General features: G+C 47.5%; 1 protein-coding gene across 1 annotated transcript in view; it reads left to right on the top strand.

The window, feature by feature from the left end:
* The window catches only part of fbn1 (fibrillin 1), a 65,910-nt gene that overhangs the window by 40,129 nt on the left and 8,792 nt on the right, over positions 1 to 16,989 (top strand). The window contains exons 33-55 of the mRNA XM_062548665.1: positions 3,494 to 3,616; positions 4,025 to 4,147; positions 4,256 to 4,381; positions 4,879 to 5,001; positions 5,801 to 5,923; positions 6,164 to 6,331; positions 6,705 to 6,773; positions 6,950 to 7,075; positions 7,716 to 7,838; positions 8,003 to 8,161; positions 8,262 to 8,333; positions 8,429 to 8,554; positions 8,825 to 8,947; positions 10,838 to 10,963; positions 11,088 to 11,204; positions 11,490 to 11,615; positions 11,844 to 11,963; positions 13,502 to 13,627; positions 15,238 to 15,390; positions 15,558 to 15,620; positions 15,730 to 15,855; positions 16,042 to 16,161; positions 16,501 to 16,623. Coding sequence (XP_062404649.1) covers positions 3,494 to 3,616; positions 4,025 to 4,147; positions 4,256 to 4,381; positions 4,879 to 5,001; positions 5,801 to 5,923; positions 6,164 to 6,331; positions 6,705 to 6,773; positions 6,950 to 7,075; positions 7,716 to 7,838; positions 8,003 to 8,161; positions 8,262 to 8,333; positions 8,429 to 8,554; positions 8,825 to 8,947; positions 10,838 to 10,963; positions 11,088 to 11,204; positions 11,490 to 11,615; positions 11,844 to 11,963; positions 13,502 to 13,627; positions 15,238 to 15,390; positions 15,558 to 15,620; positions 15,730 to 15,855; positions 16,042 to 16,161; positions 16,501 to 16,623 — 2,784 coding nt within the window. The remainder of the gene's footprint in view (positions 1 to 3,493; positions 3,617 to 4,024; positions 4,148 to 4,255; positions 4,382 to 4,878; positions 5,002 to 5,800; positions 5,924 to 6,163; positions 6,332 to 6,704; positions 6,774 to 6,949; positions 7,076 to 7,715; positions 7,839 to 8,002; positions 8,162 to 8,261; positions 8,334 to 8,428; positions 8,555 to 8,824; positions 8,948 to 10,837; positions 10,964 to 11,087; positions 11,205 to 11,489; positions 11,616 to 11,843; positions 11,964 to 13,501; positions 13,628 to 15,237; positions 15,391 to 15,557; positions 15,621 to 15,729; positions 15,856 to 16,041; positions 16,162 to 16,500; positions 16,624 to 16,989) is intronic.

Genomic DNA, 16,989 nt, shown 5'->3' with positions numbered 1-16,989 from the left:
AGGGCTGCCTTTGTTGTGCACATGGGATGTCCACTGTGTGCAGTAGACACGCTTGAAATCTCAGCCCTGTCTACAGTCATGGCTTTCCATGCCTTTGTTAGAGACTTCCCTCCCTCGCCCATATGCAAAGCATTAGCCCAGTTTTTCAAAATGCACAATCTGAATTTGCCATTAGGACACGTAAACTGGAACGTGACTGTGACACAGATTATTCGCTCTCTCTGTCTCTCTCACTCTGTCTCTCTCTCTGTCTTTCCTCAAGCGAATTTTGCAGCACTGCGTTGGAGGACTGCTTGCATTTTTTTTTTTATTACTGGTGGAGTTTCCACATTCTTTGCGTGCTGCAGTTGTTTTCATGACCCCCCCCCCCCAGACCCCTACAGTTTGTTTCAAAGGTTCACAGGAAGTATCTAAGTATCTGTAATCATATGAATACTTCCAAGGCATCCTGTAATCAGCTCACGACATCTCTCAGGCCCTCATATTAACACCAGGGCACCTTGATTTTTTTTTTGTTGGGACTAGGCCTCAAATTTGTGCAGTGAAAATTGAACGCCCTCCTCTCTCTAACGAGATTGAGCTTGATTATGATGTTTCATTCTCCTTGATTGTGGGGCATCTGAGTGACAAGATCACAGAAAGTGCAGAAAGTAGAGAAAAGAGACAGAGAGAGAGAGAGAGAGAGAGGAGAGAGAGAGAGAGTGTGTGTGTGTGAGAGAGAGAGAGAGTGTGAGAGAGAGAGAGAGATCTGAAATCTTGGTATGGCAGTGCCAGGCCTCCACTCAATCCTCTCATGTGAGCCTTGCCTCTGTGGAATTACCACAGGCAGCAGGCCAGGGATTGTTTCACATGAAAGTTTTCCAGATGCTTCCAGAACCAGTGTACATCTTTTGTTATGGGCTCTGAACGCTCTCTCTCTCTCTCTTTTTTACTGCAAATAATTTTCATCTTGCCAAGGTCTCTCATCTTATATCTATGCACTAAATCTTATTCATCTTGACCTGAGAATGCTTAATGGGAAAAATCCTTTTGAAATATTTAGATATATACTAGATCTGAGAGGATTTCAACTTAAAAGCCCTTTATTCTAATCAGATGTATCTATCTAGCTATACTGGAAGGTACTAGTATTTCCTCTCACAATCATATTCAATTCCTTTGAAATGGTTTTAGAGTAGTTTGGTTGTTTTAGCAGTAGTTATTTTTCACATACTGTAAGGTCTTTTTGTTCTAATATAATTGGAAACGTTATTTAAGAAAATAGCTTTATTTATTGGCAAGATACATTTTCAGTGGACAAACCCCAGAGGCTCCCTAGGATAAAAGCTTATAGTGAGGCTCATAAATCTCACATGGCATTAAGGACTACAAGCAACTCAAAGGTCTGTTTTAATATCCCATGTTATTGACAACGCAAATTCATAAATCATTTTTTGACTCTTGTGACTTTTGACATTTCGGTAACACTTTACTTGACGGGTTCATTCATAACACATTCATAACAGCTGTCATGAACTGCACATGAAGCATTCATGACTGATTCATGAAACATGACTAAACATTCATACCAACCCTTTCATGAATGTGGAAGACAAAACAACAAAAACTTGTCAAAATAAAAGTCCAACAATCTAGTAATCCATATTATACAGGGTATTATGAATCCTCTCCAGCATTTGTAAACACCTCATGAATATTTTATGAAGTCTACTTCAAATGTCACTATAGGAGTTGTGAAGTATTCATCATACTGGGAAGTGAACTGACCATCTGTGGACCTCTGAATGGTTGGACATTCCTGTTTTATATATCTATATACAGTCATTGGTGTAGACAACTATGCATTCTTCAGAGGTTACTAGCATAAAATAAACACACAGACAAACAAAAAACGAAATTCTCCTGGACACTGGACTTCCCCGTTGACTAAGATGTGACATGATCAGGTTGGCTAAAACAAAAAAGACAGCAATGCTGCTTTGCGATTGTTGGACTTTTATTTTGACAAGTTTTTGATATATTGTCTTCCACATTCATGAAGGGGTTGGTATGAATGTTGACTCATGTTTTATGAAACAGTCATGAATGCTTCATGTGCAGTTCATGACAGCTGTTATGAATGTGTTATGAATGAACCCGTCAAGTAAAGTGTTACCGACATTTCTTAGACACATCATGACACATTTGTTTGATGCCTGAAAGGTCCCTGCTTCCCACAGGAGATGGCAGGACTAAGTCAAATTTACACGTTTTAGTCCACTGAGAGAGCATTAAGGTTTCATCATGTCGTCTCCAGTGGGATGAGAGTCACGATGTGTCTCATTTATAAATGTCAAACTCCATGTAACTCCAGTCCAAAGGAATTCAATAATTATTCTCACAACCCTCCCAACGTTAACTTGTTTTCTCCACTGGAGAACATCTAGTCCTCAAACAACTGCTGCACTATTAAAAGACAATGGTTTATATGGCACATTAGAGCAGGCACGGCATTGTGGTTTATTAGAGTCATATTTTAAGTGGAGGGAGGCGTGCAGCGCAGTGTAGGGGGGTGTGGGCCAGCACACATGCCAGCCGTTTCCCAGCTCCAGCTCCAGCTCCAGCTCCGGGCCCCGATCAACACGGAGCAGCTCCGGCTCCTGCCAGCTGTGTTTGTCTGTGCGGACGCCGACGTCACTTGGCAACCGAGCGTGTGTTGCCTTTTAGGACTGTTCTGATTAGCCGGGGATGCTGGGAGTGTTGTGACATTTCCCTCGTCCGTGTCAAGGAACCCCTCACCTCGCTTCCCCAACTGTATACAGCGCTGCGCACACACACACTGGAGCTGGACACCAATTAGGGGCAGGCTGGCTGGCTGGACCCGGGTGGCGGCGGACGAGAGAGCCGCGCAGAAGGGGGCCAGTGGGGCAGCTGATCCAGGGCGAGTGCAGCCTCCCATGGCTGACGGACAGGGTGGGCGGGCAGCATGGCGCGATGTGGGAGTCCCTTGTTCCTCGCCGGACAAAGAGACTGCCTTTCTGGGCATTCCACGGCCAGCGAACAGACAGGCCCGTGTCGTATGAGTGGCACTCCGGCTGGAAATAAGTTTGTTGCATTCTTGGCGGATTAGATTTGCTCTATTAAGTGCTTCTGCGGTCAGGAGGCTTGATAGCGAGCCCAGAGGTTTTGAAAGGCAGATCAGTGCAGCAGCTTACTTCTCCCCCTATAGGGCATGTCACTGAGCAGGACAGCGCCCTGGTCACAACCCAGACTGCACAGACACTGCCTGTCAGTTGGAATAGCTAGCATATCTACATCATTCACAACTAGCATTGTTTTCAGTTGTCATTGTGATTGAAATGTGCATCAACCTCACACGACAGCAACTTCCAGAACACAAGAGTTTAACATTTATAAACCCAAGTTCTCTTCTTCTCCCTCCTCCTCCCTCTCCCCTTAATGTTGTCGGTAAAGTCAAGTAGCTGTTGTAACTTCTCTTCTTGAATTCCCTTAGATATCAACGAGTGTGAGATTGGAGCCCATAACTGTGACAGACATGCCACGTGCACCAACACAGCGGGCAGCTTCAAGTGCAGCTGTGCCCCGGGCTGGATCGGCGACGGGGTGAAATGCACAGGTAAGAGCCCTCAGGCTGAGGCATGTAAACACACTGAGAAGCCCATCCGTTAGCTGTCAGTGCTGATCCTGGTGTTAGCAGTAGTCTGAGGTCATGTCAAGGTCATGGCCTGTTGTACTCCATTTCCTGTTTGCCATGTTTGGGTTTAAGATTTACAATCTATATGCAAGTACCCTCTGACCACTATGACCTCAGACAACCTCAGAACCAACTTCAGTGACTCCAGTGCATTTAGTTATAACCAAAGAGTAGAGTAGATTAGATTATTTAACTTTATTGTCATTTAGCAGAGCACAGGTACAGAGCCAATGAAATGCAGTATAGCCAATGAAATGCAGTACTGTAGAGCCAAAGAAGTGCATGTTTCATTGATGAATGTAAAGTATGTTTGTTCATTGCATATTTCAGATCTGGACGAGTGCTCCAACGGAACGCACATGTGCAGTCACAATGCCGACTGCATGAACACCATGGGCTCCTACCGCTGCGTGTGCAAGGAAGGCTTCGGTGGAGACGGCTTCTACTGCTCAGGTGCGCCGCCCCTCCCCTCCCCTCCCCACACACCTGTCCCCACTTGAGCGTTCCCGATTCTGATGACAGTTCACCAGAACCCAGTGGCCTCTTCTTTGGTTTGTGCAGACAGCGACGAGTGTGCGGAGAACGTGAACCTGTGCGAGAGCGGCCACTGCTTGAACGTGCCCGGGGGCTACCGCTGCGAGTGCGACATGGGTTTCTTCCCCACGCCCGACGGCAAAGCCTGCGAAGGTAAGGATGCCCTCAGATCTGCTCTGCTCCTGAATATCCGCTCACAAGGTTTCACAACAGCTCATGTTACTTTCACCAGGCATCACATGTATCCACCTCATAAAACCACGTCCAAAACTGTTAGAGCAACTGCTCCCTGTGCTCCTGAGATTACTTGTGTATTTAGTCGGATGATTAAGCTTATACTAACATGCTGCTTAGTCTGTTAAGTCTGTTTACTCTGTTTTTAGAACCACTTGTGAGTGAGTGTTGAGTGTGTGAATGCTCAGGCTGTGAGTGGATGTGATGGCGCGCTGTAATCAGCTGCTTCCAGCAGAGGTGTGGGTTTCCTCCGCAGGGCTCCATCCTGCCTCTCTGCCCCAGAACTGTCACTCCGCTGGGCGCTTCACACGTCCTCTCCTCCCCTCCCCGCGTTCTGTTGATTTTCCCCTCCGTCCCGTCCCATGATCGGGCTAATCCCTAACAGCTGGCCTCCCCTCTCTCTCTTGTCCGTGCAGACATAGACGAGTGCTCCTTCTCCAACGTCTGCATCAACGGGAGGTGCCAGAACATTCCGGGCCTGTTCAGATGTGAATGTCACATCGGGTACGAGTTGGACAGAAGCGGCGGCAACTGCACAGGTAAGCCACACGTTTCCCCCACAGCGCCAGGGCCCTCGTCGCAAAGACGATATAGTGTTTACTGTCAGCCCAGTGGAAACTCGACTCTCCTCGTTCTGAGGTGCCTCGCTTTGTGACTCAGGAATGAGGTCAGGCGAATATTGCACAGCTTTCTCGGTCCAAGCCAAACGGATCATTCCCCCTCGGGGCGGATTGCGTCAAACTCATCGAAGGGGTCGGTAATGACCACCCATTTCACAGCCATTATGAGGCGATAATGACACTGAGTTCACGGTAAACACGGAGCATGCCCGTGTGTGTTTGTGGGCGCCGGGCCACCGAGAGGTTGCAGGCATGACTCGAGCCGCGTGGCGCTGCCAGCACTGAGCGGAGGTCGTGGCGCTCCGGCACAATGGATGGCACCGCTCCGCCTCACGTGGAGGGAATGGAAAGAGTGATCGGCCTCCCTAGCCGCGCTGTCATGGGGAATGAGCGCGTGCAGAAATAGTGGGAGGCGATGGAGGCCGACACACCGCAGAGCCGCGCGGGGTCAGCTGTGGTCATCCCTCGCAGCGACGGTGGACCGCCAACTCACACATAATGCGTATATACAGATGCCACACAGACACATTCATGTGGACATACAATACTGAGCGCAACCAAACAAAACAATCTTAGCATTGTGCAGGGCTCATGTATTTTCTGTGGCAGCCCCAATTCTGCCAAACTACACAAAGCAGTCATGCATGCATAATGCACAATAAATAAGACACTGCTGCTTTCTATACATGTCATAATGTGTCTCTCTTTTACTTCACAGATGTCAATGAGTGTCTTGATCCTACCATTTGCATCAGTGGGCACTGTGAGAATACTGCTGGCAGCTATAGATGCAACTGCCCACCATTCTTTGAGCTTAACCCATCAGGGGTTGGCTGCGTGGGTGAGTTCTACCAACTGCTTAGAGGTTTCTTAACGACCCCTCTGGGAACTGTACATGTAATTAAATACAGTTATGTTTATGACCCACCGCATTAGATGGCTGTCAAATGTGTTTGGAATAGAGGCTTAAAAACATTTGTAAATGTAGTCAATGCTACCCGCAATGAATCACAAATTTGTTTTTTTTCCTGTGGAAAAATTGATCACTGTGCCCACACCCACTGTGTGTGCCTGTCTCTAGACACCCGATCTGGCAACTGTTACCTGGACGTCCAGTCCCGTGGCGACGCGTCAGAGAGCCTGTCCTGCTCCAACGAAATTGGCCAGGGGGTGTCCAAGGCCTCCTGCTGCTGCTCCCAGGGCATGGCGTGGGGGACGCCCTGTGAGGAATGCCCCTCACTCAACTCCTGTGAGTCACCCCGGCTCTTTTGGCAGGCCAGCAGTGTTAGTCTTTGTCAGCACGGTCTTAACTGTGTTGGTGTCTGTTTTTTTAATAAAGTAGATTACAAAAGACCTCTTTGTGCAGTCGTGAGTGAAGACAAATGCCTTATTAAATCTTGCAGCTTTATAACTTTGGTGGGGTTGTTTTGGGGAGGTGGGGTGAGTGTGTGTGTGTGTGTGTGTGTGTGTGTGTGTGTGTGTGTGTGTGTGTGTGTGTGGTAGAGCGGGGGCGTTTGGAGGGTGTACTGTAAGTCATTTTGTTTGTTAGCCTTGGTGTTTTTATGATGGTGTGTAGCCGATGTTGGTGCGTGTGCTCAATGGTCTGATGTGACCTGTTTCAGCGGAGTATAAAACCCTGTGTCCTGGAGGAGAGGGCTTCCGGCCGAACCCCATCACTGTCATCCTGGAGGGTAAATGTTTTTGGTCACAGTTTTTAAGTTACACACACATTGCTCTCTGGAGAGCTGCTCAGTTGTGATGTATGAGAGCGTTGTTGTAATACATACTGAATAACATCTCACTCTTATACATATATAACATATACATCTGTTTTTTTTCTATTTCTCTCTCTCTCCTTGTTTGGCAGACATCGACGAGTGTCAGGAGCTTCCTGGTTTGTGCCAAGGAGGACACTGCATCAATACATTTGGGAGCTTTCAGTGTGAATGTCAGAAGGGCTTCGCATTGAACGAAGAGAACAGGGTCTGTGAAGGTAAAGGATAAAAAAAAGTCTGTTTTCTCCCCCTTAGGGCTCCATCTCTGAAACATTTTAGGCAGAAAGGAAATTGAGACCAGCCGCTTGTTTTCCTAGGATGGAGAAGAGGGGGGGGGGGGGGGGGGGGGGAGTATCAAAACAAGCGATGCTAGCATTTGTTGTGTCCTAGCCATCATGCTGGTGGTTGGGCTCACTGCATGCCGTCACATGTGTCGATAAATCTGGAGGAGCGGCTGACTTTGGGGCCTAATCCCCTCCAGAAGGCCCATCCGGTCCTGTCACTGGGAGCCTGTGTTGTGGTCAACTGCCATCCCCCGCGACAGAGCACTGTTACAGAATGCATGGCCCCGCAGAGACTAGCGATCATCGCCCTCCCTGGCCAACATGTGCTTAACGGCATTTTAATTGGGCCCCGTGTTGGTTGGACGGCGGAACAAAAAGGTTGTGTCTGGAATTTGCAAGCATCCATATCATTTTGGAGAGGATGTGATTTATTTTCTTTTCTTTTTTTGCTTAGCTAACTGCAGGGCTAGCTTGCTATTTGTTTTTTACCATCCTCGGGAGGCTTAAAGGCATGGTTACAATGAGAGCCTACCCTAATGAGATGTCCTCTTCTCTGTGTCTCGCCCTGTTCCAGATGTGAACGAATGTGAACGTCCAGGAATCTGCGGCCCCGGTCAGTGCTACAACACCATCGGCAACTATACCTGCATCTGTCCACCAGATTACATGCAAATCAATGGCGGCAACAACTGCATGGGTGAGCATTTGTTTCTTACATTTTAATCTCGTAACTTTGACTTAGTGAAACAGAGAGTCATTATGATATAATTCAGACTAGTATCCTTACAGATGTCAGTTGGGATATTTATAGAAATCTTTCCCTCTACCTTTGTTGATACTCCATACTTTGAATCCACACAGACATGAGGAAGAGCCTGTGCTTCAGGAATTACTATTCAGACAATGCCACATGTGATGGGGAGCTCAACTTCAACGTCACCAAGAAGATGTGCTGCTGCTCATACAACATTGGCCGAGCCTGGAACAAGCCGTGCGAACAGTGTCCTGTACCAAGCACGAGTGGGTACACAGCTCAAATGCCAAGGGCTTACTGTACCATGCCAACTTTCCCCTCCTCAATCATGAACTTTGTTTTTGTGAATTTGTCTTCTCTCCACAGCTGAATTTGCACGTCTATGCGGCAGTGAACGACCTGGCTACTATATTGACATTTACACTGGACAAGTCATCGGTAAGAAGGAGTGTAAATCACATTCTTGTTGCTTTAATATCTCAAAAATGTTGTAATGCAAAACTAAGCACATATGCTCTTGTGTGGTTTGACAGACATCGATGAGTGCAAGGAGATTGCTGGTCTGTGTGAGAATGGTCTGTGCATCAACATGATTGGCAGCTTCAGGTGCGAGTGCCCCATGGGATTTGTCTATAATGACAAGCTGCTCATCTGTGAAGGTTGGTACGGTACACCAGTTCCCTCTGGCTGAGATAGTCTACTCTTGTCTATGCCCAAAGTGCTTGGTGCTTATCCTAGCCGTGGCAACCAACATACACGGAAACACACGCAAATAGTTTGCATAATTCAGTGTCTGTGTGTCATTGGGGTCACACATGAGTCATTGTAAAGATGGGCTATGGTCTAGTAATGTGAATTCAACTGTGTGTTTGTGTGTGTGTGTGTGTGTGTGTGTGTGTGTGTGTGTGTGTGTGTGTGCATATTCTCAGACATTGATGAGTGTCAGAATGGACCCGTGTGCCAGCAGAATGCTGCTTGTCAGAACCTGCCGGGAAGTTACCGCTGTGAGTGCAAGCCTGGCTACCGCTTCACTCCGACAGGACAGTGCCTGGGTAAGACCCCATCTTAGGAGCTGCAAACAATCCCTAACCACATGACTGTGTTTGTGTTAGATTGATTTGTGTTTTTGTCGTGTCAAAAAATGGGTATTTAATAATCCAATAATGCAAACTTGCAAGATGAAAGAATACTGAAGATTGTGTTTATTCCTCCCAGAGCCACGGTTCATGAAGCATGCTCGTACAGTACAAAATGTCAATGCAAACATATCTTGTCCCAGGATGCTTGTGCATCATACATGTGTTGCCACGTAGTCTAGTAACTATGAATAACTTTGTTTATCTAAGTCATCCCCACTTACAGTGGGTCAGACTCACAGTGTTCACTACTTATGCATAATTTGTTCTATAGGGAAATATACTACATTTTCTCTGCTTTTGAGTTCCACCTCATGATCAGAGACAGAGGCTAATCTGTAGTATCCACAGCAATGCTAGGCATTTAGTCACTCTCAGGAATGAACGAGAGAACTAGCCGTGTGAGTAGAATAGCAGCGTAATCAATCACTAACAGTGTCTAAGGAGTTAGCAAGACGAAGAAAAATAGACAAAGTCATCTTTCATGTCTGAGACATAAACTGAAAATGTCGTTTCAGGGCCGTTTTCAATTCACTTCTAATGAAAGACATCCAAAGATTCTGTTCCCTGTCAGTTCCACGTACAGAAAGTCAAACCATAGAAAAATGCTTAGCCCAAATACCATGCTAGTATTCTGTCTTGGGATACTTTCAATGACAGAACCTCACCATACCTTGAAATGAATGTCAGCTTAGTTGCGTGTAACCACCCCAAAGGTCTTAATTTGCACTCAGGAAGTTTTACTGTGAAATAAAAATTCCCCCTCGACTCTTGGCCCGCCGCGCTTGTGAAACTGTGAACCGTGCCCAAGCGAGAGCAGCGTCTCAGGGATAGAATGCATTGCCCCCCCGCCCATCCTCGCATGAAAGGAAACATTAAGACATGAGCTATGCTCTGTTATAACTGGACAACAGCGGGAGCTATTTCAAGCTCTGGAGGAGGGCAATCCATCACAAGGGCCCGGCCTCTCCTCGGTGCAGAGCAGGCCCAGCTCTGCTGCCTCTGCTGCCTCTGCTGCTGGTGCTGCTGCTGGTGCTGGTGCTGGTGCTGCGGGGGTTTTTGCACAAGGCCCCTCGGAGGATGACTCAGGGTCTGGGAATTCTCAGCCCGCTGGCTTCCCACCGGCTGGGCTTATTTTGTGTGCAGTGGCACAGCTCTCTGTCTGGGATGCGGCCAAAGGTAGCAACGGTGGGGATGAAGAGGAAGAGGACGATGAAGATGAGGATGGTTCTGATCGCCCAGACTAGACTGGTGATGGGAATAGTGTAGAGTGTAGAGTGAACCAGTGATACTAATGGTGATGGTGGTTGTGAGGGACTGAGATGGCCACCCCACGTTGTGGGAGGTGCGACACTGAATTAGAGTTGTGTGGAGGGAAAGAGGTGGCAGGAGAGAACAGTTCTGAACAAAAATATAATTATTAGTCCATAAACCGGCAGATCCAGGCAGCACAATGGGAGCCCAAACATGAAATCCGGGGATCTTCAGTAGACAAACGGACATGTGCTGTACCATTCAGTTAAAATCAAAAGCTTAATACAGACCCCTACCTACAGTACAAACATACTGTATACACATAAACATGTGTGTGGTGGCAAAGTCTGTGTTGCACAACTGGCAGGTGGTCAAAAGTTTGTCATTGGGGAAAAGGAGAGGGCTCGTCTTTCACAGTGGTATATTTATATGTCAGTGTAAAATACAAGCAAGACAACAGATAGAGCTATATGATTACTGTAAATGAAGATGATTATGATGATGATGATGATTATTAGATCTGTTGATTTTTTTTCTTTTCTCTTTCTGCAGATCGTAATGAGTGTATTGAGAATCCCAATGTCTGCCACCCCGGACAGTGCTTTGACAACATAGGCAGTTACCGTTGCCTATGCCCTAATGGATACAAGGCCACCTTAGATGAGTCCATGTGCATAGGTTAGTCGCTCACATTTAATACTGCAGTTCATGTTTATTTTGTATGTTTGCTGTTTTGGCTCGTTTACTGTTTTGGGAGTTCAAGTGGCCTTATCTGCGGGTGTGGTTGATTTCTGCTCATTAGATGTGGATGAATGCGAGAGGCAGCCGTGTGGAAACGGGACGTGCAAGAACACACTGGGCTCCTACAACTGCATCTGCTACCCTGGCTTCGAGCACTCCCACAACAACGACTGCATTGGTACGCCTCGAGACGCATGACCGTGCTCTCCTTTCACACGCCCTGGACACTGACACATGCTCAAGTGTCACGACCGAAACTGACTGGACATCGTTTAGAAATCGTATTAAACTGCCAGCATGCCATTAGTACTGAAGCCTTACGGCGGAGTGCCTTGTGCTCAACACAGAGCTTGACTGTTTATGGCCAGGCATGTTTGGCCAGGTGTTTGGACCGACCAGCTTTTCTGTTTTTTTTTTTGCTGTTGACTGTTTTGTCGACTCCGTTTTTGTGATTGTGTTTCAGACACGGACGAATGTGCCACGCAACGGGGCCTGTGCCGCAACGGAAACTGCCTGAACACGGTGGGCTCGTTCCAGTGCGTGTGCCGGGACGGCTACGAGCTCTCGGCGGACGGGAGGATGTGTGTGGGTAAGAGGAAGGCCCTTACCCCCAGCACGGCGCCCGCTGCCAAGAAAAACAGGATACGATTTCTTGTGGCTAATTTTTGAGGTTGTGCGAAAGGAAAAAAAAAAAAAAGAAGACTGAGCTGAGCACTCAGTGTGTTTGGCAGTAATAGAAGATCATATGTGGGTTCAAGTGCTCTTGTTATGAGGACAGATGATAGGTTCTGATTTAATGCTCTGTGTTCTCCTGTAGACATCAACGAGTGTGCCGACAACCCTGGACGATGTGGTCCCGGAACTTGCCAGAACCTGGATGGCACCTATAGATGCATCTGTCCTAATGGGTACTACGTGGTGGATGAGAAGTGTGAAGGTATATATATACATTGGCCACTGAGCTCCCAGGCCCATCTCTGGGCTGTGGTAGTGCACACTGCATGCATGCCCTGGTCTTGTAAAGCATGATAATGTGACACTAGACGGCCTCTTGCAACAGACACTCCCGTTGCCAGTGTCAGGAGATATAAACACACACACACACACACACACACACACGCACACACACACACACACAGACACACACACACACACACACACACACACACACACATACACACACACACACATATGCATACATACACACTCACATAAAGACAAAGACACACACACTCTCTTCTCTTACACATGCACATGCACACACACACTCACACGCACAGACACTGCGTGCATAACCTGGGATGTGGGACATTCTCTCATATCCTGCATAAACTTTGTTTACTGACCTGGGACGTCTAGTGCTGCTCCCTGGCTCTTTTTATTTACAGACAGATAAATAAATAGGTAGATGTGAATCTAGGTAGAGTTAAATACATGAATTGATATGATGTTGTGTTTGAAAGAGGATGTTTATAGACTACAGTGACCTTAAGGCCATAACCTCTAGCAATCTACACTTGTAGTGTTTCCTGCGGTGTGTGTTTTTCATTCCGTTTGGGTGAGGAGCCGATCTGCAGGTCTTTTAGAGCTCTGTTTTAAGAGTGACACGAAACCACACAACTCCCAAACGAGTGTAACTCAGCATTTGCTGACAGTGTCCCATACGAGCTGCAGGCACTCAGGGAAGCACACCTGTTCACACACGCTTGTGGTCAGGAGCTCTGTGGTCTGTAATGCTCAGGCTGGATCAAACTACTGTCAAGTGCTCACAGGCCAGTCGCGCTGAGCTCGACAGGAAGGCCAGGGTCAGTTCCAAAAGCCCCCTGTCAGCTTTGTTCAGTCTCCCCTGAAAACCACAGCGGAGTTTGCAGGGCCCATACTCTTTGTTTATAATGCCAGTCTGATGAAGCCACTTCAAGTCCAGCTTCTTCAGTCAGTTGAGTTTCATGCAAGACTCCACGGATCGCTGTGTTATGTAGCAAACTGCATTAGTTTTGTATACTGTAATAGACATAAAATAATGAAATACATAGAGATAAAAGGTTGACATGCCCTGACTATTATTTATTTTGATTCCAAAAACATTCCCATTTAGTTGTCGGAACATGGATTTGATTAAGTTACAGTAATCATCAGTTATTTAGAAGAACATCATTTTTCAAAGCAGGGGATAAGTTAGATGCATCTTTTGGTGAAGGGCAGGGCAAAAATGAAATGACAGATCACTTTCCAAGTGGGAAAAAAGAAAAGCTGCTGTGTGTGTGTGGTCCCCATTACATTTGTGGTATTCTGTCATTTTCTGTTTTTCTATGTTTTCAAAATGTTTATTATTACAATACAAGCCGTTGACGCATAACATTCCCATTTGATTTGCTACTCCCACAAACAAATTCTGTGGTCTGACATTGTATGCATAGTGCATGTAAGGAATGACTTTGTACAGATGAGATGTGCTTTGTCTGTTTCTTGTGGCAGATATTGATGAATGCACACAGAGCCCCGATATCTGCATCTCTGGAACCTGCACGAACACTCCAGGTGGCTTCAGATGCGACTGTCCAGAGGGCTACCAACTGACCTCCTCGGGACGGAGATGCCTGGGTAAGCTGTTTCAGCAAGCTCATTTTTAGATTAGCCCACTTAAGCCAGGATCCGTTGTTTTAAGTGAGAAGGAAGAAAGGCTTTACTGTATGCTGAAAGAAAATATATTGTAGTACAATGTCCCTAAGAGTAAATCATTATATCACAGCATACACACCATGCCATTACTGGAATTTCCTCTGGACTTCAGCATAGTGTCATACTGTGTATCCACTTTATGTTGGGGCCCCTTTACCACCTTCGAGTGAGCGTTGCTGTGTCTCCCGTGATCCGTTCCATAATGCAGATAAATCAGGCGTGCATTTTCACAGCTCAGGTCACCAAGTGAGGGAAATACAGCGCACTAACCTGTGGTCAACTTCTGTCTTCTAGCTTTTCTTTCGAGCGCTTGAGGTATGTTTTAATTACCAGATCGAATATTCATCCTCGTTCACAAGCAATTAACACCAGAGCCAACACATCCCCAGGGAGGCGAAGGTTCCCCACGTCGAGCTGCTGTTTTTCCATGTCGTCATCCGCGGCGCAGGAATGTGTTTGGGAGTTCCCCCATACTGAAGAGAGTGATGACATCAGTTGAAAGGGAAGGTTTACGGCCTCTGCCTCCCTCTCCCACACACGGGACGGCGCGCTGGCCGATGGGCGAGGTCCACCAAATTATGAGAAGCAGGTCTTGGGAATTTGAGGGAAAAACACACAATTGAATAATAGATGGTCCCCAGGCTCCCCCTCAATTAAACACAACACTTCAGTATTTCACCACAGCTCTGGCTGCCATGTGATAATTGGATGCCCTCTGAATGCTTCCAGTGGCTTTGGCGTGGACTGTTGTCATACCACAGACGAAGCCGATGCTGTGGGTGGGAGGCTGATGCTGATGGGACGAGGGGCGGGAGGGACGGGGGGGGGGGGGGGGGGGGGTGTTTTTTTGGTTAAAGACTAAAGACAGGGAAAGAATAAGCTGATAAATCACTTTTCGGGGGAGAAAAAGGAATGAGACGCTCACTCCACATTCTTCCACGGTGCTTTTAAGCCAGGTGTGTGTGTGTGTGTGTGTGTCTGTCTGTCTGCATGTGTGTGTGTGTGTCGTATGATCTACGGGGGTCAGACGGATTATTTGTGTAGAGCGAGGGAAGGCCAGTACAAACACTCCAGAGGCCACATCTCCTCGGCCTGCTTTTCATTACCAGCTGAGGAGGAAGAAAAACAGGTCCCTCGCAGGGCTCCAGCGAGTGCGAGTGAGGGATGGGCTCTGGCTCAGCCACGGGCGTCTACGCTACAGTGGCCGTGCGAGGAGCGCCGAGGCCCCTGGGTCCAGAGGCCTGCACCTCCGAGACCGGTCAGGGGACGTTTCCGATGGTCCGGTCTCGCACCACTGATGAGGAGAGTGGAACCCTGGAGCCAAAGGCCCGGGTCAGGCTCCTGAACGACCCAGAAGGCGCCTGCTCTTGTGATTGTTCAAAATCCACTTTAAATCCACTCTAATCCCACCTTAAATCCCACCGTGTGCCTCAGAAACTCATTTGAATGTCTGAAATATGGATGAGCATGAACTTGACTTTGTTTGTCTCTCTCTCTCTCTCTCTCACTCGCTCTCTATCTCTGTCCTTCAGACATGCGGATCCACTACTGCTACACCAAGTTCGAGAACGGCCGCTGCTTGGCCCCCAAGGCCCACAACACCACCAAGGGGCAATGCTGCTGCAGCGCCATGCCTGGCCAGGGCTGGGGCGACCCCTGCGAGATCTGCCCCAGCGTGGGCGAGGGTCAGTCCAGTTGCCCCCGAAGCCCTGCAAGACACATTTCACACTTTTGAAATCATGAGCTTTTTAAAAAAAATATTATTCATACCTAGAAGACCTGAATGCATAAGAAATGCATAGGATGCATAAGTAGGGTTTGCTAAGCTATATGCTTCCATTTCTTTTTCCAGAGGCATTCACAGTTCTGTGTCACCATGTTGGCCAGACCTTTGGACCAGATGACAAGGCTATTGGTAAGCTTGCTCTATGCTCTGTGGTTGGAAATCATATTAGTTAAATGCCTTCAAAATGATAGCCATGCCAGGACAGATCATGAGTTTGCTATCTGATGTTTTGGGTTAGACATCGATGAGTGCGCGACCAACCCGAATGCCTGCAATAACGGAGAGTGCATCAACACGGATGGATCGTACCGCTGCGAGTGTCCCTTTGGCTTCAGACTGGACACCTCTGGCATCAACTGTGAAGGTGAGTTTCTGGAAAAGTTGGTCATAGTCAGAATCGTAAAATATACTTTTTTGAAAAAACATACATGTTTGTGTCTGGCATGATACTCAAGGCAAATGAGAAGTGAGCAGGGAAAGCTGTGGTGAACAGAAATGGCCGCAGCACAGTCAGGCTGACGTTTGGTCTCCCTCCTCTCACCCCCCACAGACATCAACGAGTGTGACCTCGGCAACCCCTGTGGCAACGGGACCTGCACCAACGTCATCGGGGCCTTTGAGTGCGCTTGTGACGAGGGCTTCGAGCCAGGACCCATGATGTCGTGCGAGGGTATGGTGTGACTTCCTTTTATCTTGAGCAACTCCGCTAATTCTCCTCCTGCTCAATAGATGTTTATACAGATGTGAGATATCTGTGACGCCAAGGAAAACGCTGATGATGGCACCAAGATGTCCAGTGATGTATCGCCTCACGCTGATGAACCCATTAAGATGATCGCTCTCCATATGGACAGCTCGCTGCACATTAATCTTTTCCATTTAAAAAACATCATGCCGGTCGCGGTCATTATAATGTTGTTAAACATATGGAACTACTGATTGTGCATGCGCTGTTGTGGCCGTGAAGTAAGAGCTCGGCGGTGCGTCTGCCTCCTCTGTGCCCATCCAGATGTGAACGAGTGCGCCCTGAACCCGCTGCTGTGCGCCTTCCGCTGCGTCAACAATCACGGCTCCTACGAGTGCAAGTGCCCCACCGGCTACGTCCTCCGGGAGGACCGCAGGATGTGCAAAGGTAATCCATCGGACATACGTAGACGTAGCGTTCCCACAACCGAGTTTAGATTGTTTAGATACACAGAGCCTTGTGAAATACAGTTGCGGCTTAAAGGTAGTCCATCTACCCCTGGTAACAATCGGAAGGTCATTTTAGCTGCAGTGTACGAGTTTGAACTGGATGAGCTGTTAAATGAGGAGGCCGTACGGTATCTTCCCATGGCATTCCTGAGACGACACTGAGGTGTTATTTGACAAGAAGCCCAGACAGAGTGGCATGAGCTTCAGCTGCTGTCTTTCAATAAAGAATTCATAATGTAAATCCACATTTTTGGCGTTACGTAATGGATAGACCATTTTCCTGGAGTCTTTATGAGGATGGAAA

This window comes from Sardina pilchardus, chromosome 11 (genome assembly GCF_963854185.1).
Source record: "Sardina pilchardus chromosome 11, fSarPil1.1, whole genome shotgun sequence".
Lineage (NCBI taxonomy): Eukaryota > Metazoa > Chordata > Actinopteri > Clupeiformes > Clupeidae > Sardina > Sardina pilchardus.
Note: the sequence above shows the minus strand (reverse complement) of the source record. Positions and strands in the feature narration are given on the sequence as shown.